Consider the following 27,299-nt stretch of genomic DNA (forward strand, 5'->3'; position numbering starts at 1 on the left):
TGTCTTAGCCATATGTGACATACGGCCAGGTGACATAACCATGTATCCCTTGGTGCTTCTATAGAAATTAAGTCAGTAGCTTCACACGGCCGAGCACACGAGATTATGGTTTGGCCGTGTGACACAAGTCAATATACTCTCCAGTTTTCACACGGCCTGGCACACGGGCGTGTGAGGTCATTTTGAAAGGTACACGGCCTGACACATGGGTGTGTGGTTGGCCGTGTGACCCAAGTCAGTGAGTTACACAGGGTCAAACACGGGCTGGGACACGACCATGTGATCCCATTTCGAATGCTCACACGGCTTGGTCACACTGGCGTGTGTCCCCTGCACTTTGAAAAAATTTCCATGTTTTTCTAAAAATTCCTTAAGTACTCGGTTTAGTCTCGAACCACTTTTATTGTCTATTTAGGGCCTCGAGGGCTCGTATTGGGGACTATATGATTGAATTTGAATGACTTTTGTTTACAATGAGAAATGAACATGAATTGCATGATTGTATAAGTTATAAGTTCGGTAATGCTCTATAATCCTATTCTGGCATCGAATACGAGTTAGGGGTGTTACATTATTGTTCCCAGCTTTCAATCGAATGACCATTTTTGCTATTCTCGTACAATAAACTGCTTCGAGTTTAGGCTCAAACACTTTTGAATCAAACACAAAACAAAAAAAAATATTTACTTTATTTTTAATGGGAAATCAAATCCCTCTTCAATAAAAACTGGTAGAATTGTTATTTCGGAAAATAAAATTTATACTTAGAAAATAAATTCTCACTATTTTTGGGCAGAATAACAATATCTTAAAGTTGTGTATTTAGCTCTCTTGGTGTCATCTATTTATAGGGAGAAGTTAAACCCTTATTGAATTAAAAGTCTTAACACAAGATGCTTTATAATTCAATCCAACTCGATACTTTTTTTATTTCCCAAAATAAATATCATAAATTAATTTAAATAAATAAAATTTCCAATTAAATAATTTACTCAACTCGATTCGATTAGTTAAATCAATAAGATTGTGTCATATATAAAAAAAATATAATTTTTAAGTGATAACATGGCAAAATATCAAAGTATCGTATCATCATATAAATCAAAAGAGGAAAAAATTGCTAAGTTCCATAACTAATATGGTCAAACAAAATTTAGAGACTAAGTTGAAAAAGGTTGTCAATTGAGGGGACTAAATGTTACTTTATCCCTTTAATTAAGTGATACCTAGAAGTTATGCGGTAGGAACGGACGCATGGTATACTTTTTCCTCCAAGGTTTGACTTAAGAGTTAAGACACAGCTTACCAACAATAAGACGATTAGAGGAATCCGTGATTAGTAGTACTAGACATTTTCAATTCGGCCTCTTTGCCAAACCCCAAAAGGAACAAGGAATGCCCAAGACAGAGCAGCCGGCGGTGGGAGTTCCATACCATGTGGGGATAAATCCGTACCAGGCGGGAATGATACCGCCGAACGCCATATACGGTGATCCCAAGGGAATTCCGATTCAGCAAACCATGTATCGGGATACCCCTGCTCCTTTTAACTGCCCATTTTGTGGTAATTCCGGACTCACTCTGGTCAGGTATGATAAACTCTCTTGCCTTTTGCTCCCTTATGATTTGTTTTCTTTAAATCGGACAACTTCCTGTTGATCGATTTAAGGATGTTGCTGGTTTATGTTTTTGTGAGTGTATGTTCAGATGTAATGGCGGATTACATCAGTTTAATGTGTTATTCAGATCTAAACCTAGCCTGGCAGCGGTTGTTGGATGCATGATGCCATTTATGCTTGGAATCTGCTTCCTTTGCCCTTCAATGGACTGCCTTTGGCATAAGTATCATTATTGCCCCAAATGCACTGAACAGGTGAGTCTGGGTACTTAAATTTAGGGTGAGCTATAAAAAGGAAGATAGCTCTCACCTCTTCTCCCCCTAAAATATTCCAAATCCTTAACGAGTGAGGAGACTCATTGGCAGGCTTTATACCACCTTAATTTCAATCATTTTTCTTGTTTGCTGATATTCTCTTGTAGGTTGCTAATTTCGAGAAATCAGATCCGTGCGCGGTGGTGGACATGCCGCAATGGGTGCAGGAGAGTTTTGGTGTGCCTGCATGATAACCCTACGACAAGCATTTTGCGACGCTGCTTTAACCATTTCTATGTGCTTTTATCGCTTTACGGATGACCCTATAGTCCATACAAGTACCCGAAAAAGAGAATCAATGGTTTTAGTATATATATTTTGAATTGTCATGCCGCTACTTTGTGGTATTGGAGTCAATCGGAAGGCTGTTGTGAATATTGTTGTTTCCCACATCACCATAATACGTTTAGGAAATAACATGGATGATGCTTCTGAACCTTAATGAATTTTTTTTTTTTTATCTTAAAGAACATCCTATACTACTAGCAAATAAATTTTGAGAGCCCTAGATCCCAATAGCCCATTTTATTTTCCATTTTATGTTTGGATATATAGCAGAGAAGAAATAAAGCTAATGAAAATGGAGTACTCGATATTTGTGGAGAAACCTTGGAATTGGAAAACTGCTTCAACAGTTTTATTCATGCACTCATGTTTGACACCTGCAGAATCTTTCAAATACATAAAAAAACTTAGAAAAAAATCCAACATATCCATACCTGAATGTGTAACATAGCTTTTCACTACGAATTACTCTACACCTTCACTATAATACAAAAGAAATTGCAAGTAAGAATATTTGATTAAACAGGAGCTAGTTAAAAGAAAAAAGAGCAATAAAACAGATCCGAACAAGATGAAATGGGCCTTGAATCAAAATCCAATCCTCAAATTCAACCGGATATGACCGTATGTAATCATTATCTTCTGCATTAAACAGCTAAAGTTTGCAACCAAAGGAACCTTATTCGTCTAGCAATGGCAAGACAGAACTGGGAAGAAAAAAACATAGCAGACATCTGGGGAAAAGCAGTTCAGAACTAGATGAATGACTCATAAACTTTAATGTTAGGTTAACTTGAGGAGAACGCCAAATATGATCATGTTCAATCCTTTTCAAAAGATTTCATATCTTTAGAGGGCAGACTCTATATCGAAGTTCTTCATATATGTCAAGCATAAGTATTTCAAGAAAAATGTAAAGTCGGAAAAACTTAATCATAAACTCGTGAAAATAAGATAACCATAAGACAAACCAATCCACCTATACTGCTAAATAGTATTTAGTATAGTAATTTGCATAGAGTAAAATAATTCAATTGTCTATTAATGCCCGGGAGAAGATACAAAATTTCTCAAAACTTGGAAAACATGGCAAGCATCCATGCCAAGCATTCATTGTAATAGACGAGAAGTGCTAAAATATATAACAATGATTATAGGAAATATTAATTGACAATATGCACAGCTACACGTGTTCAATATAGGAGTCACAAATCTTACTTGTGGGTCAGGAATGAAATCAGTACTACAATTAGTTTTAATCAACCATTTCCTGCATTAATCACATACCAACAGTCAGAAATAGAAAAGGATATAAAGAATGCTCCATCTAATGTTGAATATAGCATTTCTATGCTACTGAATATAGATCTTGCATAATAGGGGATGATACCAAAGAAGAAGACCACTGATGATTCAATCTAACCCAACCAATGTTTCTAAAAATGTTGATTGTTTGAAAAAAGGGGGGAACAAGCCACTGCCAACCACTGTAGAATATTGTGATGCATTTACTTTTTATTCACAACCTTCATACTGAAAACAGAAATGCTCAAAGTTCTCACATTTCAAGGCATATTCAGTTTCTATTAAGTAGTGAAAAGTTAATATATGTATATATTGAGAAAAAAATTAGCACAACCAATTATCTATCAACTGGTGAAGGCATCTCATCACAGTGTTCCCCAGATAGGACCAACCAACTTACTGAATTTTCATAATTTTAGTGCAAGATTTTCTAAATGGATTTTGATTACCTATCAACAGTCAGCGAACAAGTTGATGATGGCCAGATTCAAGATAAAGATATTGGTGTCAAAGGAGGTGAGGCAACATCTTGAGACATCCCTGAACTGATGGCAGTTTCCAGTGGATTGGACACAGGTAATGACACCACTCTATGAGTGCTTGAGGGTATGGAGAAACTGCGAGTAACAACCTGCGGAGGTTGTGGCAGTGGAGAGGCAGCTCTTGACATCACCGATGTATTTGTAGCAGAGAGCCCATGACCTCTAGGCATCAAGGGACCTGAATAACCTACAAAGCCTAAAGGTCTTGAAGACTTCGCGGCTGGACTGGCTGGCGGTCTAGGAAGTTCATGAAGCTCACTTATTTTAGGTGAGGAAATAAAAGTAGGGGAAGCACTTGGTGATGCTTTTGGAGATGCTGCTGATCGTTGAGGCATTGGATTTCTCAAAATTGACCCAGAGAACAGCTGGGGCTGTTCCACTGAAACAGTTTTGGTAGGCCATGGTTTACTGCTCAATGGACCAGAAAAGGATTGCCATTTGATTTTCTTAGAATAAGCAGCAGTTGGATTAACTCGAGGGGGTAGTCGAGTTGAAGAGGCAGGACTATTGCTCTCTCTGAGAAAAGACTGTGCATTTATAACTGCAGATCCAGAAACTTTCTCATCTCCCAAAATCATCTCATGTTTCTTATGTTCAAGTGGAGATGAATGCCATGAATTGTTTGATTGCTCATTCAAACTTGCTTTTGAAGATTGGGGAGCTGGATTACCTAATCCAATAGAACTTTCTGTAGCAACTGGTGTCGGTAATACATATGAGCTAAACTTTCGTGCTGATAACGGTTGAATTTTCTCACAAGGGTCAGATTTATTCTCAGAAAAAAGTGGAGCTGATTGGCTGCTGGTCCTTATTTCCCCTCTAAATGAAAAAGAATGGCGACGGCCTTTTTCTAGATTTTCCTGTAACATAAAGAACAGTAAATTATCTCCCAACAGAGTAGATATTTGCTGCAAACACAAGTTTGGGGGGGGGGGGGTAACCATATAAAATTTGAGACTATAAAGTTGCTTCAGTAGAAGCATAACAGATGTGTTCAGAAAAAATCAATGGATATAAATCAGTTGACCAATAATACTCAGATATTGAACTCGTATAGTTCATCGTATATCCAGTGAAACAAGATATGTACTAGAAGGGGTGTAGGGAGGAGGCAGGGCCCCTTCCCCTCCATATTGTTTTTATTTTTTTATTAGATTTTTAGTATTTATATACTTCAAAAATTGTAAAAGAAATATTTTGCTCCCATAAAATTTATAATATGATCATTTTTTATCCTATCCCCCCGATTTAGAATTCCTGGCTTTGCCCCAATGTACTTGGATGATTAGTTTCTAAATATTTGATGGTAATTACTAAATGGAATGCGTGGGAGATAAAAATGTTATATTAAAAATCAATATCATTACTATGTAGATCAAGGATACATAATATGAAATACAATCAACGAAATTCATTATTATTAGGAACTGCTTACATGAAAGCTCTATGCGCATATACATACCCCAAATTTGCAAAATCTAGCCTCATATTGCGAACTATAATTAATAACACAATAAGCTCTTTACCTTTGCAGCCTCCACCATGGCAACTTGGGGAAATGCTACCTGATCCAACTGCAAAAATTCACATGGAAGCCATTCTACAATTAATAAAATTAGAGGTGCAAATTACTTCTTGTGTTTTGCATGTGAACCCCGTGTGAGGTCCACTGAAGTTTCTTTATAACACTAGGGAGAATGAAATCCATTCCATACAAAAGAAGAAACAATTGTGTTTCCACAAGGAAAAAGTGAGTTAGCTTTTTTAGCCAGAAATAGCATGTTAAGTAGTCACCTCCATTGAATGCCGTGATGCAAAAAACATGTTCTGATCTTGGTCATTTTGTCTATAATCAAAGCTCAATTCACCATCATTGTGGTCCTCAGCATCATCCTCATAGTTGTCGTCATCACTCTCATCATCATCGTTTTCATAATTTTCATCAGGATCTCCATTTTCTGCTTCAGAATCTTCAAGTCCATGAAAGTGGTAATCAATATGCTGCTTTTCAGTGATCTTCTGCACATGTGGCTCTACTTCTTCAAGAGATTTAAGAGCCTTCTTAAAAAAGTTCAGCTGATTTCAAGCAAAAGGAAATGGGTCAATAACCAACAGTAATAAAGATTAAAAATAAAATAAATAATAAAAGAAGTTCAACAAAGAAGAAAAACAGAAAAGAAACCTGAGCAGCATGGTGTCTTGCTGCTTGTGTAAGAAGGCTTCTTGATTGTCCTTGCTTTAGAGATTTCAATCGGAAAAAAAGTAAAGTTGCTTCCTCCTGATATTCGTCATGTGCTACTTGTAAATGTTGTACGGAGAAATTCTCCCCTTTCCCACTTTTTGATCTTCCTTTTTCTTTGTGTCTCATTGCCATGTACTCGTATACATTTCTGTATATAATGCATCGAACATCAGAAGCCATTATCCTTGAAAAATGAACTTTGTGTCTGGTTATTTTTTAAAAGTTAAATAAAAGTTGGACCTTTTCTCATCGCATTGTCGCTTCATCTCCTGTATCAACAGAGGGGGGGGGGGGGAGTCAATATTACATCATATAAATGCTTAACCGGCTCTATAATATGTAGTGCAGTAATCTGTGTAACTAAAGAAAGTGATTCAACTACAAAAATTTAAGCTTGGTAAACAATATGAACATAATACCCAAGAAAATGGTTATATCTTAATTCTTTTGAGGGGAAATACACACACATGCACACATAACAGATTTGAGATATCAAGAGAAGCCCACAAGAAATCATGTATCCAATGTCAGATTCTTATCTGAGCCCTTAAGATGCTACAATGTACTTCACCAAAAGTGATTAAAATATTATGCTAAAAAAGCCAAAACAATAAATAAAGCAAGTTCCCTAGGGGTAGGCCTTTTGAGAACATTTTGCATATCATCCGAAGGGGTTCATATATTTTAAGAACAACATGAAGTGGGAGGCATTGCTTGGCATTGATTGGCGAATTCTACAACTTGAAAGAAGTAATAAACAAACAAATATGATAAAGGCTTCTTTTCCCCACAGTTGTTCACTCTTTCAGACAATTTCCAGGTTCCAAACTTTCAAAATTGTTCATATTAAGAGAACAAAAGAGGGTTAATAAATCTTAAAAGAATATCTACTCCTAATCACTTTATCTTGAAGTGTTAGTCTCATCACTAGCCATCATCTTGGAATGTACATGTCCAGAAATTAGAAAAGTAAAGAACATTTAAAAGAAGAACGATAGAATCACATAATGGAGCACTAAATCAACATTAAGAGATAAAAAGGCAAACTGGAGGTGACAATCCTCACATGATATAATGATGAGAAATAGCTTTGCACAGCAAAAGACCAAACAGAAGTAGACAAAACTGGATGAAATAGTCCCTATGAACTAACCTCAACTGTTCGAAGTTCATTAAGAAGGGACTCTGATGGGCTTGTGATTGTCTGGATTATATGAGATCGCTGAAGGATGCAAAGTAATAATAATTATTAGAACAGTAAGTAAGATATAACATTTTGCAAGAGCTTTCAGATTGTAACCCCTCCCCCAGACCTTAAAGAAGAAGAGAGACTCACATAGCCGTCAACAAGTTTCTGGAGTCCAAACTGTACTTTTCCGAGCATTGATAATACTTTACCTGCATAAAAGCAGCTTATTTTAATACATCCTTTTGCACAATGGTTAGCTGCTACATATAACAACTGTGATGCACCTAGAACCAAATACTATACCATCTGAATGTGCCAAACTGGGTAAAAATAGCATCTATGCTATTTTAAAAAAATTGCATCCTTCTAGAACTTAAGATATTGAATGTAAAAACAAAAAGGAATATTCCACATGTCAGATATACTGGAAGTGAATCAAAGATTTCACTTGATTCATCTCTTAAATCCAAGATGACAACTAAAACACAAGTACTTTCGAAGTGGCATTTTATAGTAAAAAAACCTTATTTAAGGGCAAGGAAATCAGTTCGAATGTAAAGTCTTACACAGAAAGTTATATGCTATTTGTTCAAGTAAATGGCAACATTGGGCATAATAGTAGAATAATATATATCTGCTTACCACTTTCTTCATCATCATTTACTGCAGTTTTTCCAAGACAATCACCCATTTCCTGCAATGACTCCGAGAATTCTGAGAAAAAAAGGACTACACGAGTGATTTCAAGATTGGCATGGCAAACAAAATCTTCCACACCAAAAATTCAAGACCAGATAATTAATGTTTGATCATCATGCTTGTGCTTGAGCCAATATATAAACTACCATCGATGAACCAATACCATCATTCTTACAGCATGGCTGTATGGGTAGTTATATAATGTAGTCAATCTCTAGGGCTAGGACTTGAAAAGAAAATAAAAGAACACTTAAGTTCATCATGCAGAAACAAGCATTTAAAACTAGTGGATGATAATAATGCTAGGTCATGCCTGGCCCGGTGGTCAAATGCTTACATGTTATCCCTTAGTCACGAAATTAAATCCAAGAAAGTCTCTCTATATAAAAGAGGACAGCTACAAACTGTGGGACTTTCTCCTGAGCCTGCTCATAGCAGAACACTTGTGCACTGCATACGGATTTTGGATGATGATGAAGCTAGAGCTTAACTCAATGAATTAATTACAGTTAAAACAACCAAATCAAATCATGCCTTGTGTATTGGGCACAATTTTTAGATAATAATGCTAGAGCTGAAATCAGTGTATTAAATTAACATGAAAAAAATTAAACCATTGCATCGTGGAAAGAGCTTGAAATAATTTAATGATACCTATACAAGTGTAACATGGATAATCGACCGAACTCACAGCGGATATCAAAATGATCATCCCTCGAAAAGCATAACAAGAAAGAAGATTCATAACAAACTTAAATGAATTTCATAAAAAGGTCCATTTCAGTTGCACAAATAAGAAATACAGCAAATTCAGAATAACAGAGGAAACATATCAATAAATTACCGAAAGCACTATTTGCAGCTGCTGCAGCTGCAGACAGTAAGCTGTCGTAGCAATCTCTCATATCCTGCATATCCTGCACATTATACAAAACCATAGATAAATCACGTTTGCCCTAACGACATAATCACTTCGGTTCAATTATTTACCGAACAACTTTAGGAGAATCGAAATTCGAAGCCACAATTTTGAGTGAATGAAATTGAATAGAAAAACACAAGCTCTCTATTCAAAAAAAAAAAAAAAAAGAAGAAAAAAGATAATAAGATAATGCATTGATATTTCACTAAAATTAAAAAAAAAATCTCTTAATTATAAAAAGAGCTCCCAAAGCAGAAAGAAAACGCTAAGAGAACATTTGAAAAAAAAGAAAAGAGAAAAGAAAACTAGAAAATGATTCAAAAAGAAAATGAAAAGAGAAATGTCAGGAAGCAGAGAAAGAGAAAGACCTGAGAAGCCTGATCGAGCTCGTCAAATTGAGGCAAAGGCGGAGGATCTTGTTGGTCATTGGTTTCCCCACCGTGCCTGTGAAGTGCAATATTTCGCAATCTTCTCAGAGAAGTCTTCATTTTATTTTGCAAAAATCCTCTCTATCTCTCTACTTCTCAATATAAATATATAGTTTACGCAATTTCAATTTCGGAAATTGAAGGAGTTGCAAAACAAAATCCCCTCCTCCTCCCTTCTGTTCTTTCAACTTTGCTCTTTGCAGTATTATTATTTTATTTATTTATTTTCTCATATCACCCATATATACAAGTTTTTTTAAGAAAAATATTTATTATATAAATGATTTTCGTATCTAATAATGTTGAATTCTTTTTTATTATAAATATATACTCTCAATGTGGATTAAAATTTAGTTTAGTTAGCACGGTTGTTTCTTAACGTGGATTAAATTTTACTTTAGTTAGCACGGTTGTTTCTCAATGTGGATTAAATTTTAGTTTAGTTAACACGTTTGTTATTAACTGACTAATTAGAAGGATGTGAGTTTAACTAGATTTACTTACTTATTTTCTTTCGAATAAATGTATATTATCTAATTTATGGGTTAAAAGTAAGAATTAATATAAGTTTTGACCGAAGTAATATTATATCATCTTATCAAATCAATTAAAATAATTGGATTGTTATTAATTAGATGTTAAGTGATTAATCTTCTCTCTAAAAGCATCACTCTCCTTATCGAGGATGTTCATCTAAACACCCTAGTTTTACCTTAAAGTTTCAAGTCCTAGCTTTTATCTCTAATTGCTTTTGGTTCCTTTATGGTTCATTGCTAGTTCAAAATCAAGAAATTGCTTGGTTGTTAGATGTGTTAAGGCAAGTTGTGAAGTAAGATTTCGAGTGGTACTTGGTAGTGCCCATTGCAATCCTTCACATTGAGGTAGTGAAACAAAACTTGCTATATTTGAATTACCAATTTAATGAAGCAAAATCTTTGGGCTATTAAATAAGTTAATACCTTGGAGATATAGAAGCTGATCTATGGAAACCAATCTATTGCTTATGGAGATTGGATTGGTTTGAATTCAGACACCCCTTGAATTGTGGAGATTTATGTGGATCGAATTGTTTTGCTAGAAGACTATATCTTCATCAAAGTGTGTTTAATTGGACTTTAATACTATATTATCTTTGGTATTTTGTAGCTGCTCAATTTAAGGAGTTGTTTTGTCTTCAATCACTAGTATGTTAGTAGGCCAAAACCTAGTATATTAGTAGGCCAAAACCTAGTATATATATTTCGAGGCTTGTATAAGTTATGTAACGAGAGCATAAGAGAGAGTTTGTTATTGTTCATTGAGGAACCTATTATGTAAGTGCAATTGAATTGTAAACCTTAGGTGTTTACAACCTAAATTCTTAGGGGGAGGATTTAGAGGTGAGTGATCAGTCTTTAGGTATAAAGGTGAGATCTTTATACTGTGGGAGTGATAGATTGTTATTTACTTGTTGTACTGGTGGTTAAAGATAGGGAATTACTCACTAAGCTGGGCTCCACAAATATACAAAAATTTACTTGTTGTACTGGTGATTTAGAGGGGGCTCTTTGCACATTTTGACAAAAAGAGTGAGTAGCAGTTACTGATGTTTGTTGGTTACTTTTTAAAGCTTCAAGTTTCTTATCTTCTAGGAAGGATGAATAAAGTGCTCATGTTAAGCCTTTTTGCCTTGAAACTATGCACGTTTTGAATTTTCTAAGTTTTTTTTATATTTTATTGAAAGATTTTGTTCTCAAGTGCAAGCTTTGTTTTTCGAAGTATATATTCCATTATTGTGTCATTACCTTCAACTGTCTTGAGAATTGTTGCATACTATGGGGGAGTTCTTTAGCTTTGTTTCATTATTGGTTGTTTATTAATTATTTAGCCACATATCATTTTTATATTTTAGCCCCTATTAACCGATCTCAAACTCAAAGAAGAATACACGAATCTATCCTCTAACACTCCAGATTATGCTCATGACCCTCATGGAATTAGAGCTAATGATATGTTATTGATTCTCAAGGAATTAGAAAACTCTCCCACCCCCAGAGAACACGGGAGTCAAATAAAATGTGCTCAGCACTTAAACTTCCTCTGACACAAATGAATCCTATAGCATTCCAATTATATTCAAAACTCTATTTGACATCGTTTAATAGTGTAATCTCATTATCATTTATTTTCGAAACACAATTCAATATAGTTTTTATCAAGAATCATCACATAGTAATATATACATATTGTAACAACTCGTTTTTCAGTGGTGTCGGAGACAGTGGTTTCTGGGCCACAAAATTTGAGGAGTGAGCTCATAAATGTTATTAAAATAATAATATTTATGAGTCGAATATAGTGTTATATTAAAGTTTGATTTGATAATTTTTGTTAATTGAACGAATAGTTAAGTACAAGTGGTTTGTCCCTAAAGTAAGTGGTTTTGGAAAATAAGGTATCGAGACCTCGTTTCTGTAAATCAAGCTCGTAAATATTTTTATTAAATATTTACAGATTTATTATATTGGTATGTGAACATTTGGTTCAGGAATTTTAATGTTTAGCTAATTAATTAAAGAAAAAAGAACTAAATCGTAAAAGATGTAAAACTTAATCACTATTGAAATTTATTAGTTAAATGGCCCAATCAATAAATGTGTAAGGGTTTATGATATAATTTGTCCAAAATTAGGTTTATTGGATGGTTGGTGGAGATTTTTGGTTGAAATTTAATTAAAAAAATTGTAAATTAAATTAAATAAAGTAATTAAAAAACTTAAAAATGAAAACCATCATCTTCCACTTAGCATTCAACCACCGAAATAAGAGAAATAAAAGCTTGAGAAGCCATTGTTGATAGCTTAAGGTTCTGCCAACATTTGATTCATGCATATAAGTGTATTTTTGTTTTGTTTCTTGTAAATTTTATGTTTTTGAGATCGTTGTAGCTTAATTTAGCTAACCCAAGGACTATTTCATAAAACTGTTAAAGATTTTATGATTTTTCATTAATGAATTTTAGTTATTTTTATGTTAGATAAAAGATTTAAAATCTTGGTTGTTGTTTAGAACTATTTTGTAAAAGAATTTTTGTTAGTTTTAAACCTAAGGGCTAATATGAAATTTTGTAAAAATTAGCATTCTAAATTATAAATTTTGAATGATTAAAGGTTGTATAGGGTTTTATTAAATTCGATTGAGAGTATTAGGGGTTAAAATGAAAATTTAAATATTTTTGGTGTTAAGGACTAAATTGAATAAAGTGTAAAAGTTTAGAAAAAAAATTATAAAATAAAATTGAAAGGTCACATGCATAGAAATAAGATTGATAATGTATTTGAATTTGATAAGCGAATCTAATCATTATATAGATCAAGAATGAAACCTATGGAGGATAACCGAGGAAAAGGGAAAATCGTGGATTAGTCCCTACGAGTCAACCGATAGCGTATCTTAGGTAAGTTCATAGTATAGATGAACAACTTTATATATTTGTAATTTATGTTGTTTTGAATTATTTTGAATTGAAATGTTGCTGAATATTTGACATTGGAATGTTAATTATAATTTGTTACCAATAGGTATAAGGTAGTTAAGTGTGTATTTATTTGGGAAATGGTTATGAATATGAGTTATTTGATCTTGGAATGGACATAATGGATTTACAGTATGTGTACAGATATTATGGAAGTGCCTCTAATTGATTAATATGATGAAGTCAATTAAAATGCTCGTCTGAATGTGGTAAACAATTAGGATATGATTGGCATGCCAATAGGGTTAGAATGCACGCTTGTACGGGATTGCACTTCGGTGCCTCTGTTAGCATTTTAATGCTCTATGTTGTGTTTTGGGGAAACCCGAGTATTCGATTCATGTTGCTATAGTTCAACGGGCCATGAAATTATATGATTAAGACTTAAAACTATTCGATAAATCTGAATTATATTTATTGAAATATTGTATCAAGAATGATCAAGCACGTATGTTACATTATAACATTGTTATAATGAAAATTAGAGATGTATATATATTTAAATGTATGAAATGTTGTGGTTTGAACCATTGTGGGATATGAATTATACGATGAAATGTTTCAATACTAATGTTATGTGATCTTGTAAACGGTTGTCAGGGTTAAATAATTTAAGCTCTTTTTAGTATTCAAATATTAAAAGTTTATTTGAATTTTAGCTATGGGCTTACTAAGCTTCTTAAGCTTACTCGTCTTATTCTTGATTTTTGTAGTTAACATTTTGCGGAACTGGTCGGATGGATCAATTTCAGAGCTCACACTATCTAACCTTTGTTCGATAGTTTTTGATTTGGTTAATTCGGTTTGTGGCATGTATATAGGGTTTTGAAGTTGTCAAAATTTGAAGTTATAGTTGAAAATTTTAAATTAAGTGAATGTTGTTACATGATGTTAAGTGTATGTTTCATGTTGATCTTGTGATTAATGTGAAGTAAATAGTTGAATTATCATGTTGATCTTATTTGGTATGATGGTTTGTGCCATTTGATTTGGTAGGCATGATTGGGTAAATGGTGAAATAAAATGGTAGTTAGTTTTGGAGTCTTGCTTGTGAATAGATTTAGAAATGGTCATTTTGATTTGGTAAATCATAGTTTTGGGAATGACTATGTTGGCAATTGAAAGGCGGTATAAAGGATTGGTTTTGGTATATGGTAATTGAAACTTAGTTGATGATTGAATGAGACTATCATGTTGTTTATGTCTTTGGTGTGTAAGGTTGTTGCATATGTTTTAATTTGTGGTGTCAGTGAGAGCATATTGGTTAGGCATATAGGTTGAGTGATTTTGGTAGGTTTTAGGTATGTTTATATGTGTTTTAAATATGTGAATGTGGTTGTAAATGGTATGGCTTGGTATCTAAGAAATAGTTGGTGAATTGGCTTGTTTAGGAAGTGATTTTGGTTGCACAAGTGTGTGTAATAGCTTGATTTTTCAGTGGTGTCGGAAACAGTAGTTTTAGGTCACCAAATCCAGCGAGTAAGCTCGTAAATTTTATGTGTCGGAAATAGTGGTTTTAGGTCACCAAATCTGGTGAGTAAGCTCGTAAATTTTATTAATTAATATTTACGAGTCAGATATGGTTTTAAAAAGATTTTTGGAATTAGTAATTTATGTTTTATAATGATTTATTAGGTTTGAAGGGCAAAATCCAAGGTCAAGTGGTTTTAGAAAATGAGGTATCGAGACCTCGTTTTTATAAATCGAGCCATAAATATTTTTATAAATATTTACGGTGTGTCAATAAGGTGGTATTAAAGTTTTGTTGAAAAATTTTAACGTTTTGATAGTTAATTAATTAAAATACTAAATTGAAAATAGTTTAAAACTTGCTAATTATAATAATTGAGTGATTAAATGGCATGATTAATAAATAAAGAATGACATAGGTGGTAAATATGCCTAAACTAATATAGTTGGACGGCAACTTGAATGGAAATGATAAAATAATATAAAACCAATGACAATTTTGTAATTAAATGGAAATTAACATAAATTAAAGTGAAAGTAAAACATTTTATTTCATTTCTTCTCCAACATTCCAGCGAACACCATAGCCATGGGGAGGATTCTATTTTGGCTTTATTCCTTTACATGTAAGTATAATCGATCCTATTTCTTGTAATTTTTATGTTTTTGAGATTATTAGCTAATCCGTACATTCGATTTTGAAACTATTAAAGTTTTTGGATGTTGTCATTGATGAATCTATATGATTTTTTATGTTAAATGATGAATTTGAGATATTAGTTGTTATTTAAAATTATTTTGTTAAGTGATTTTGATGAATTTTTCGATTAGGGATTAATTTGTTAAATTAATAAAAGTACAAGAATTTAATGTGAAATTGTTGCATAAATGGGATGTTTTGAATACTATGAACATTTGGCTAGCTTGGTTTTGTATTAAAAATGGTTAATTTGCATGTTTTAGGCTAGGGACTAAATTGTATAAAAGTAAAACTTTAGGGGCAATTTGGTAAAAATGTAAAAAATGACCAAATTGCATGAAATGAATTGTTTTATTGTATAAATTAATATGTTGAATGAAATTATTAATTTAGATCAAGATCGAGTAGAAAATCGAGGAAAATGGAAAATTACCAAAATGCCCCTGTACTTTGACATTTTCGCAATTTAGCCAGGTAAGTTCGTATGGTTAAAGTTTAATGCTTAATTATTAAATTGATGAATGATATTATGTATTTATTCATTTCTATTGTTGAAAGTAAAATATTGTTAAAATTATGAAATTTGAATTGAATGTTCGAAATGAATGGAACGTGGGATTTGAGTACAATCGTTCTGTGGCAAAGGATGAATTGACAGTAAATGCAAAGGATGAATTGACAACAAATTACCCAACTAAACCGAGGTTCAGCATTTGTTGCGAACACTCGTGTTTATTTTTCGTTTAGCTCTTAAGAGCTTTTGTTAACTCATATGAGTTTCTGTTTAACCCTAATGGGTTTTCGTTCAGCTCTTTTGAGCTTCAGTTTAACCCTTATGGGTTTCCGTTCAGCTCTTATGAGCTTTCGTTCAACCCTTATGGGTTTTTGTTTAGCACTTATGTGCTTCTATTCAGCCTTCAAGCTTTTGAAAACGACGTACTCTTATCCGTAAGTCGTTCTTCGATATGAGAAAACCTCGGTAAGGTGATTTATTTATGGAATTTGAAAGATATATATATATTTTTTGTACCGACTCGAAAATGGATGATATATGTACATGAAGAAACGATAAGAGATTGATTTGCATCATGATATGTTGATACATAGAAATTATGTAAGTTGAGATGAGTAATAAACTCAGGTGTGACATGTTGAGATAATAAGGATATTGATGTTGAATTTATATGAAATATGTTCAAGTACACTAACAAGTGTTGTTGTTTGATGCTTAGGCAAGTGCCAAGCTATTGATTGAATGATAATATGTTTAATTATAAGATGCATTGAAAAGGTAAGTGCTCAAATGAAAATATGCTTGTGCTCATGAAGGAGTGGTAAATTTTAAGTTATGCAATTTCTTATGAAATAGCTTATCATGTTATTAATTTGAAAAGGGCTATGTTTAAATGCACTAGCTTGTGGCTATGGTGATATGATATGCTTATGACTTGTGTGTTGTACACATGGAATGGGTGTGAAAAGTAAAGAAATACAAATGAGAATAAAGAAATTTGGAAGAGTATAAAGTTGTAGGAAACTCCACTATTTTAGGGATAATATGTATAAGTAAGGCTGTGGATTTATTCACCTTGTAAGTTGATGAATATAGCTTCATGAGTATTGCAGTATCAATATTAGATTATTCTTGATACGTATAAATTTCATAATGAAATGGATTGACATGATTAAAGTTTATACGAGCTTACTAAGCATACATTGCTTACGTATTTGTTTTCCTTTACTTTTCAGATTATCGAAAGCTCAATCGGTTGGAAGCTTGTCGGAGATTTATCACACTATCCATAAGTTCTATCGGTACTTTCGGATGTTTTTGATTTTGGTTATAATAGCATGTATATGTATTTTGGTTAATGTTGGCCTACATGAGTTTTGTTAATATTAGCTACTTATTTGGCTTGTGTTTTGGCACATTTTGGATTGGTGCATATTTATCTTATATGTTTGATGTGTGGTTTGGTTTATGGTTGTATGGTTAAAGGTAAAATGTTTGCTAAAAGTGCATTTATGTACATGTGTTTTGGGATGCAATGAATTGATCATGAATCAGTACCTTGATATATAAACTATATATAACTAAATATGTTAGTATTTGAAATACATTTTGGTATCAAATGGTAAGATTTGGTAGGTAAGTGATTTGGTTAGAAATCATGCAAATTAGCTTGGTAATCTTAGGTACAAATATGCATATAAGTTAGTTATACATAAAAACATATTGAATACATGAATATACCAATACCTGTTTTAATCTGTCTTTTGAAATGCCTAAAGTCATATTGATTATAAGTAACGATATTATATGTTTAAAACTTGATCTTAGCTTGATTTGAATGCCTCGTTATAACTTATTGTAATGTAAAAATGTTGAGTTAGGTTGATGACCAATTGAGTGAGAAATGTAGCTTGAAAAATAGCCTATTTTTGTCCACACAGGCAGAGACACGGGTGTGTCTTAGCCATGTGTGACACATGGCAAGGTGACACGATATTGTGTCCTCTGTATTTTTTTTTAAAAATGCAAGTCAATGAGTTACACAGCCTTAGACACGAGCGTGTCTCTTGACCGTGTGAGTCACACGGCCTGGCCACACGGCCATGTGACCCCTACAGTGTGTAAAATTTTAAATATTTCTGAAAAATTCTCTGAGTTTTCGATTTAGTCCTGACTTGTTTCTAATATGTATTTCGAGTCTTGAGGACTTGTCTAAGGGACAATATATATTTTTAATTGGTTTTATTATGAGTATTGATATGTAATGAAATGTTTGAAATTTCTATCTGATTGACTCGTAAACCATGGTAATGCTCTATAACCCTGTTCTAGTGACGGATATAGGTTAAGGGTGTTATAGTGTGCCACACACGGCCACCCCACACGACCATGTGTTTTATTGATTTTTCGGTGCAGAAATTTTCACATGACATCAGTCTGTTACATGGCCTAGCGATACAACCATGTGACCTTATTTCGAAGTATACATAGTCTAAGGGCATGGGCATGTGGAATAGCCACACAACCATATTTGAGGCCACACAGGTGTGATCCCTGTTTTTAGTTTTTACCTTATTTTCATGTTTTGATTTGATTTAATCCTTTATTATTTCTAAACCATTTTTTTAATGTCTTCTATGCTTGAATTAAGCCCCGTTTATGTTTGAACGACATGTTTATTAAATGAAATTATTGTTGATTGATTTACAAAAAAAAAGAGAATGAAATGAAATATTCTGCTTGTGTTCTGTTATTTATTGTAACTTCATGTAACCTTAATCCGGTGACGGAGACGGGTGAGGGGTGTTAATCATATCATTTTTAGTTTACCAGTATTTTAAACAACACATACTAATTCTTTCATACCTTATAGCTAATCAAAACATCATCAAATCAAGACGACACCATTTCATAATATCACATGAATCATTATGACTCATCATAATATCATAACTAATCACACATCTAGTTAATTATCATCATACGAACCATATTCAAACCATGAAAACTTAGTGGCATATTTCATACTTTTAGTCATTATTAATAATAACTTAAGCTTAATTACTTAACAAGCTTATGTAAAGAAAACAAATTATATTAGCACAAACTAATATCGTCACTCGTCTACCACCTTTTTTCCTTTCTTTTGTCTTTCGAAATCTCACCTCGTCTTTAGCTACGTTCGATATTCAAGCAAAAACAATATTAGATTCCATATTCACACATAGAAATCATTGAAATCAAACATGTTATGCATAGTCTCAACTTCACTCTTTAGAACCTTATTGTTTAAAATTCATGTAACTCAAAATTCTCTCTTTTGAATCGAATTTTGACTTTAGAACTATAATTTAGGGACCTCAAGCTATCCAAAAACATAACTTTTATTCAAAGTTTTCATTATTCTCTCTCTAGTTCCTAAGTATTCATCAATGATAACTTAGATAAACCTTAACAATTTCTAATTCTAATAAATGGACTTAGCTTATCTATCATCTTAAAATAAAATTCCAATTAGAATTGTAAGAAAAGTCTTCTTACCTTGGAAGATGGCTCATAGTTATGGAGGATAATAACTTGAAAGTTCTTTTCTTTCTTTTTCCTTGTTTTCGTTTGATGAAGATGAAAATGGCCACTAACATGTTTCATCTTTTCTTTTTTATTATTATTATTATTATTATTATTATTATTATTATTATTATTATTATTATTATTATTATTAAGCTTAACTAAACTTAATCTAATGGCTATCATTTTAATTAAAAAGTGTTTAGTGGAATTTAATGACAAGGATCATCTCTTTCCTTATCTTAATCTTAGTGATCGTTTTATTGCTCACAAGTCCTTAGTGTAATAACACACTAAGGATTTTCTTAATCTCTCACCGGTTCCTTAAATTCTAGTTATGTTGCAATTTAGTCATTATGCATTAATTACTAAATCATCTAACTAATTACTAAATAATTCTATCTTCTAATTTTGTATTCGTCTTGTAAACTCCTCAATTAAAATTTTTGAACCAACTTAGTTTAAGAAATTCAGCCCCGAAATTGAATTTACCAACACCAATGAAAATTCAAGTTATTGCATTGTTGATATATTTGAAGTGATGCAATTTACCAATGGAAGTTCCCACTTCCATCACCACCACGACAAACAACAACTTACCTTATTTGAAAGATTAACAATTTATTGAAACAAATTTTTAGGTTGTGATAATATCGTGGAATGATTCAAGCCCATCAATGAAGATCAATTCACTTGGAGAAACATGTCTTGAGGATAGGATCAGACTGATGTACCAAATCCCTTGGATCAAGGACATTGGGTCGAGACAGAAACTTGAAGACTTATCTACCAATAGTCTATATTACATTGGTTGTTAATATTATATTGTATTTAGCTATTTTAGTTGTTGTTTAGAAGAGAGTTATGATTGATCTTTTAGTGTGCTAGAAAGTCTAAAAAATCTCTATATTTTTGAGGGACTTGTATAGGTTTATGTACTAAATATGGAGAGCACTTAGTGTTGAAAAAATCCGATTAAGAAAATGGTTTTAATAGTTACGATGAAAGTTTAAAAAATTTCAAAATTGGGCCACTTTGTGACATTTATAGTAATAAACATTTACCAAAAAGTACTTGTGCTTTGGGCAAGACAGATTCGAATCGATACTGACTTTCAACGAAGAACCTTATACGTTATCCTTGTACCTTGAATTGAACCGAATGTAGGCTAAAGTAACATGAACCAGCCACATAAAAAGAAACGATGTAATTACTTTTAGTAGGAAAGTAATTTCTCTCAATAGAAACCGACAAGCATCGTAATTCCCAAAAAAATAGAATTTATTCTTAAATTCCCACCATTTTCTGGCAGAATAACAGTGTGTCAAATTTATGATTTTAGGTCAATCGATGACATCTATTTATAGGAAGAGATACTAGAATCTTGGTTGAATAAGTCATTATAAAATAATGTTATTTAAATAGAAAACACTCTTCTAGTCTAATTAGGAGAGAGGTAGGCGGCACCCCTTAGTAAATATTACTGGGGTTGTCGACCCTTCATGTACATGAGGGGTAGTATTTGGCATTTTATGTATTGGATCCAATTATATATGCTTCCTTGACTTTTGATCTAACACTTTATAATTTAATTCAACCCAATACTTGTTTTCTATTTCAGAAATAAATATTATTTATTTAAATAATTTAATTAACTAAATCAATTTCGTAATTAAATAATTTTCCCAACCTAATTCTAATTCTGTTAAAGTTATAACAATTTTACCGTAAAAGAATCTATAATTAATTAATTTACTTCCATTTTTGAATAATTAAATAATAATTTGAAAAACCTTAAATTAATTTTAAGTCATTTTTGTACTTAGTGAGAAAACACATTCATTTCTGGATGCGACCCATTTCTCTTCATCATTTCTATTTATTTGGTTTTACATACAATCCATTTCTAATTTCAACGAGCTAGTGGAAGGGCCGATTGGACATAAATAATTAGGGGTCAAATAATTTATAATTAAGTTTCAACTTTTCGCCTGTTAATTATAAACTTATTTAATCACAAAATCATTCCACTATAGTATCGTAATTGAGCTCTCCCTAGTTACATCTCATTATGAAAGCTACTTAATAAGTGCTCGTCCAATGACCTTGTCATAAGTGTGTTACCCTCATAGGATATCCTTAATCTCTTTGGATAAATTTGTTCTCCCAATATGATCCTATTTTATCTTATGATAACCATTACATATTCCTTCATGAAAAGTCAATTACTACAAAATAATATCAAGTCATTTATCACAAAGAAAAACGACTTGTGGTCATGCTTACTTTTCATCTATCATGTAATGCAAATGAGAAGATATGATTTATCCTTGGGCTATGAATTCCACCATTGTGAATAATGCTACATATTGCAGAAGTCATATACCCAACGCACCAACTTTCAGTTCCTTATCTATTTAAACTCAGACTTTTACTTACATCAAAGTATACAAGTCACGCATACATAGTCCATCATCCACTTGGAATTAAGGCATGTCACACTATAAACATCACAAGTGAATAAATCTATAAATGAATCTAAGATCTATTTTAACTTGGGTTTTGTTTAATGTATTCTCAATATAGTCTGTCACATCTATGTTTCTATCTTTTAGGAGTCGTTCGCATCGATGCTCCAGATAAAGCATCTCCCCAATTGGACTTTATAAACAATATATTAGTCTTTCAATCAGTTTGCTCGTTTCTGATTAGAGTAAGGACATGTTCAGATTATCTACTAATGCAAATTGTTTTTTTGTATTATGATCCGACCACGTAATACTTCTTAGAATTAATTAAACGTTAGATAATTAGTGAGTTAATATATGTTTCCATTTTGCTTTGCATGCAAAAACCATTGAGGACAATTTACAAAGAATATTAATGTAATAAACGAATATTTTACAAAACCAATTTATTCAAAAAATACAAGTATACATAGATGAAAGTACTACACTAAAAGCACTAGATCTAACACTTATCAGTTCCTCAAGGAACATTATTTGTGAGAGTGCCTCTGTGAAAGTAAAGTGTTGACACCATTTTTTTGATGAAAAACGGGGTCGACTTGGGTTTTGAAAAATGAAACGGGAGTCGCCACCAATCCTTTTTTATGAGGTGTGATTGGATCACCTTGAAAAGTGGTTGTTTTTAATAAACGATTTGATTTTATTAAAACAACAAGTTTGGTCCACGAAATTCAGAAAAACGGGTTCGGGAGTCGGTTACGCACGAGGAAGGATTAGCACCCTCGATACGCCCAAAATTGGTACCTAGTTGATTACTTAATGTCTTAATGTCGAAAATTGAGAACTTTGGAGAATTTTAAAAATACGATCATTTTATTAAACGTTGAAAATTTTCAAGAAAAAAAAGGGATATTTCACGTTATTCGAGAAAGAGAATCATATCCAGTAAGTTAGGACACAATGTCTCGAATTCCCGATACGCGAATAAAAAATACTTATTTAAAAGATATTTAATTATCTTAGATTTAAAAAAGGATCACGACCAGTAAGTTAGGACACGATCCTTTTTTAATTCTCGATATTGTTTAAAACTTGAGTTTAAAAAAAATTCGTGTAATAAAGTTTAAAAGAATATTCAATTGTTTAAATCAAATGAAGAAATCGCAACCCAATACGTTAGGGCACAATTTCTCAAAATATTAAACATTGAATATTGCATTTATTTCGAAAAATCCTCGTCTCGAGAAAACAATGTGTCACATCCAATGCGTTCGATAACGAGCTTTTTATCATTTTTAAAAGAGTAATCTCGATTATTTAAATTCACGAAGAAAATCGAAACCCAATACGTTAGGGCTCGATTCTCTCGAAGATCCAAAATACCGAATATTACTTATATTTTTAAAATTTCTTTTTTGAAATCTAAAAAATGGGTGTAATGAAATGATGATGATAATGTAAATAAAATAATCACGAGCAAAACAAAAAATAAATAAATAAGAAGTCACATGTATATAAATAAAATCAATCACATATGTACAATAACGAGCAATAAACAAATAAAAATTCTAAAGCATAATAAATAATAAAACGTACATACAAATAAATAAATAAATGAAGAAAATAAATAAAAGATATGTATATGGATTTAAAAAAGCATAAATATTTACATAAATAGGTATATAGATTATAAAATAAAATAAAATAAAAATATAATATAAGTATATACGTTATAAAAAAAGTGTGTATGTACATAAATTTATAAAAATATGAAAATATATGTATATATGTATTTCAAAATTATTAACTATAAAAGTTTACGTAAGTATGTATATATAAATTATAAATTATAAATTATAAAATATGGAAAGCATATAGGTACGTACATGTATATTAACAGTATATGTATAAAAAAATATGTATGGATATAAGTATATATATATATTGAAATTATGAAATAGAAGTGTGTATAAATATGTATATGTGCATATGGATATAGGTGTATGCATGCACACACAAAATGAAATATAAAAATGTATTTACGACTTTAAAATGTACGTATATATATATTAGCAAAATATGTGTATATATATTGTAAAATGTATATATATTTAATGTGCATAACAAAATTAAGATTAAAAGGTAGAAATGAGTGAATAATGACAACAACAACAACAACAACAACAACAACAACAATAATAATAATAATAATAATAATAATAATAATAGTATTAGATTGATTAATTTTAATGGGAAAACAACCAAAATAACAAAGAAACGGACTAAATCGGAGAAAAAATTAAAATTTGGACTTGAATCGCAAATAAAATCAAAGGGAAGGGACTATGCTGAACGCGCGTATAACATAGAGGGGCTAGAAGGGAAATTTTCCCCTCTCCTCTAAAACAACGTCGTTCCAATGGGACCAAATTGAAAACGGTAATAAAATAAAAGGGAAATTTAAGAATGTAAAAAAACCTGATTGAAAAACATTAAAAAAGAGGAAGGGCTAAAAGTGCAATTAGCCCTTCCATTGAAAACACGCGGATCCCCCTGGAGCGGGTCAGATTTTCGGGCCAGGAGCTAAACGACGCCGTTTTGGCGTTTTAAAGGGGTGAGCAAAACGACGCCGTTTTGCTTCCCTATTTAAACCAGTTTTTTCCAAAAACTTTCATTTTTCTTTCTTCTTCAAAAAAAATCCCCAAAAATCCTCTCAACTCTCCACTTTTCTCTCCGAGCGCCGGTTAAGGGTCCATTGAGAGCCACTGCGTCTACGGCATTGCCCTCCAGTCGGCCGGCGCCACTGGCAGACAACAAGGGAGACCAAAAGTCTCCTTTTTCTTCGATGACTCTCCTCGGCCTCGAAGGCGCTCGGTGGCGTAAAAAGGGTAAGAGGCTTCTCCTTTTTATCTTTTTATATATTTTGTGTAAAAATGAAAGAAATAAACTTGTAAAAACAATAGTAACAAGAAAAAGGAAAAAGGAAAGCCATTTAAATGGATGTTCAACCCTTTTTTATTTCTCTTCTTTGTAGAAAATAAAAGAACCTTTACAATTTGTTTTGAATGGCCTTTTATAGCCATTTTTCCAACCAAAAACCCTATTTTCTACTGCTATTGTGTTTTTTCTTTTGCAGGTGGAGTAGGTGAGGGCGTCGGTGGCAAGTGGGCGTGGTGACGGGACGTGTCACGACACACCAGGCTAGGGGCGAGAGGTGCTGCGCCTAGGTCAAAGGCTAGGGTTTTTTTTCTGAAAATATCTTAAGTGTTTGGGCTTGGGTTAGTTTGGGCTTGTTGGGTTTGAGCTGATTTGGTTTTGGTTGGGTTTGGGTAGGTTTAGGTGTGTTTGTAATGGGTTTTATGTTTGGGTAGTGGGTAAAATTGGGCTGTACAGCTGCCCCTCTTTGCTCGTTGTCGTGTAACGAGAATAGAGCAAAGACTAAGAAAGACCAATTTTGCCCGGTCTCCGAGTCTTTTCTTATTTGATGCTTTTCTTTTCAACTAGTCTCATTCCAATCCACTGTGTCTTGTTGCTTCAATCTACTCCACTGCACTTCAGGAGGATCTGACATGTAGCTTCAATCTTCTTCGCAGCAAATTCAAGAGGGCGAGATTCATGGTTTTATTCTGTTCCGCTGTTGTAGCTTCAATCTTTTTAATTGCAATGTCAGGGAAGTAAGATCCGCTGTTGTAGCTTCAATCTGTTCCACTGCAACACTAGGAAAGTAAGATCCGCTGTTGTAGCTTCAATCTTTTTAACTGTCGGGGAAACAGGATCCGCTGTTGTAGCTTCAATCTGTTCCACTGCAACACTAGGAAAGTAAGATCCACTGTTGTAGCTTCAATCTTTTTAACTGTCGGGGAAACAAGATCCGCTGTTGTAGCTTCAATCTATTCCACTGCAACACTAGGAAAGTAAGATCCGCTGTTGTAGCTTCAATCTTTTTAACTGCCGGGGAAATAAGATCCGCTGTTGTAGCTTCAATCTATTCCACTGCAACACTAGGAAAGTAAGATCCGCTGTTGTAGCTTCAATCTTTTTAATTGCAATGTCAGGGAAGTAAGATCCGCTGTTGTAGCTTCAATCTATTCCACTGTAATGCTAGGAAAGTAAGATCCGCTGTTGTAGCTTCAATCTTTTTAATTGCAATGTCAGGGAAGTAAGATCCGCTGTTGTAGCTTCAATCTATTCCACTGCAACGCTAGGAAAGTAAGATCCGCTGTTGTAGCTTCAATCTTTTTAATTGCAATGTCAAGGAAGTAAGATCCGCTGTTGTAGCTTCAATCTGTTCCACTGCAACGCTAGGAAAGTAAGATCCGTTGTTATAGCTTCAATCTTTTTAACTGTCGGGGAAGCAAGATCCGCTGTTGTAGCTTCAATCTGTTCCACTGCAATCTGGAAGTAAGATTCACTGTTGTGGCTTCAATTTTTTTAATTGCAATGTCAAGGAAGTAAGATCCGCTGCTGTAGCTTCAATCTATTCCACTGCAACGCTAGGAAAGTAAGATTCGCCGTTGTGGCTTTGATTTTTTAAATTGCAATGGGGAAGTGAGACTCGCCGTTGTAGCTTCAATCTGTTCCGCTGCATCGCCTGGAAATAAGATTCGCCGTTGTGGCTTCGATATTTTAAATTGCAATGGGGAAGTAAGACTCGCCGTTGTAGCTTCAATCTGTTCCGCTGCATCGCCTGGAAATAAGATTCGTTGCCAGGCTTCGATCTTTTAAATTGCAATGGGAAGTGAGACTCGCCGTTGTAGCTTCAATCTGCTCATTGCATCGCTGGAAATAAGATTCGCCGTTGTGGCTTCGATATTTTAAATTGCAATGGGGAAGTGAGACTCGCCGTTGTAGCTTCAATCTGTTCCGCTGCATCGCCTGGAAATAAGATTCGCCGTTGTGGCTTCGATATTTTAAATTGCAATGGGGAAGTGAGACTCGCCAGAAGCTTCAATCTGCTCACCGCATCGCTGGAAATAAGATTCGCTGTTGTGGCTTCGATCTTTTAAATTGCAATGGGGAAGTGAGACTCGCCGTTGTAGCTTCAATCTATTCCGCTGCATCGCCTGGAAGTAAGATTCGCCGTTGTGGCTTCGATCTTTTAAATTGCAATGGGGAAGTGAGACTCGCCGTTGTAGCTTCAATCTGTTCCGCTGCATCGCCTGGAAGTAAGATTCGCCGTTGTGGCTTCGATCTTTTAAATTGCAATCTATGGTTACTTCGATCTGCTTCTGTCAACTCAGGAAAGCAAGACCTGCCATCTTCATTGATATGTTCTTTGGGGAAGATGACCTCTATGAACCTATTTATGCCTAGTGATTATGATAAAAATGAATCAAAATACCTAACTAGATGTGTATGAATGATGTTTGCATGAATGCAGAATGTCATGAGAATGATCCATTTTTAATGTTTGAGTTATCATTACCCATTATTTTATCACTAACGTGTTACGACGCCTTCTTGCTTGGTTGGCATATCCAAAGAAACACTTAATCAGATTGCCCCCACTATAAACCTCCAA

The 27,299-nt window shown here is 33.2% G+C and overlaps 2 protein-coding genes across 5 annotated transcripts; one reads left to right on the forward strand and one right to left on the reverse strand.

The window, feature by feature from the left end:
- Positions 1-1,316: 1,316 nt before the first annotated feature.
- LOC105764241 (GSH-induced LITAF domain protein) lies at positions 1,317-2,375 on the forward strand. Its single transcript, XM_012582763.2, has 3 exons — positions 1,317-1,589; positions 1,747-1,873; positions 2,041-2,375. Exons 1-3 carry the CDS (start codon positions 1,396-1,398, stop codon positions 2,122-2,124), a joined length of 405 nt encoding a protein of 134 aa, XP_012438217.1. The 5' UTR covers positions 1,317-1,395; the 3' UTR covers positions 2,125-2,375.
- A 173-nt stretch (positions 2,376-2,548) lies between these two features.
- Positions 2,549-9,754, reverse strand: LOC105764239 (uncharacterized protein At2g33490). Of its 4 annotated transcripts, XR_008191971.1 has the most exons (12): positions 9,486-9,754; positions 9,040-9,112; positions 8,139-8,210; positions 7,644-7,705; positions 7,461-7,529; positions 6,548-6,576; positions 6,248-6,455; positions 5,860-6,141; positions 5,592-5,639; positions 3,973-4,925; positions 3,437-3,488; positions 2,549-2,699 (listed from the first exon to the last, which is right to left on the reverse strand). XR_008191971.1 is itself a non-coding variant. In XM_012582762.2 (11 exons), exons 1-10 carry the CDS (start codon positions 9,603-9,605, stop codon positions 4,011-4,013), a joined length of 1,878 nt encoding a protein of 625 aa, XP_012438216.1. In that variant the 5' UTR covers positions 9,606-9,754; the 3' UTR covers positions 3,229-3,488; positions 3,973-4,010. The 4 variants fall into 4 exon arrangements, 3 of the variants coding, with proteins under 3 accessions (XP_012438216.1, XP_052481444.1, XP_052481443.1); XM_012582762.2 differs by lacking the exon at positions 2,549-2,699 and having other exon boundaries at positions 3,229-3,488; XM_052625484.1 differs by lacking the exons at positions 2,549-2,699; positions 9,486-9,754 and having other exon boundaries at positions 3,229-3,488; positions 8,139-8,190.
- Positions 9,755-27,299: the final 17,545 nt, after the last annotated feature.

Source organism: Gossypium raimondii, chromosome 12 (assembly GCF_025698545.1).
Source record: "Gossypium raimondii isolate GPD5lz chromosome 12, ASM2569854v1, whole genome shotgun sequence".
Taxonomy (NCBI): domain Eukaryota; kingdom Viridiplantae; phylum Streptophyta; class Magnoliopsida; order Malvales; family Malvaceae; genus Gossypium; species Gossypium raimondii.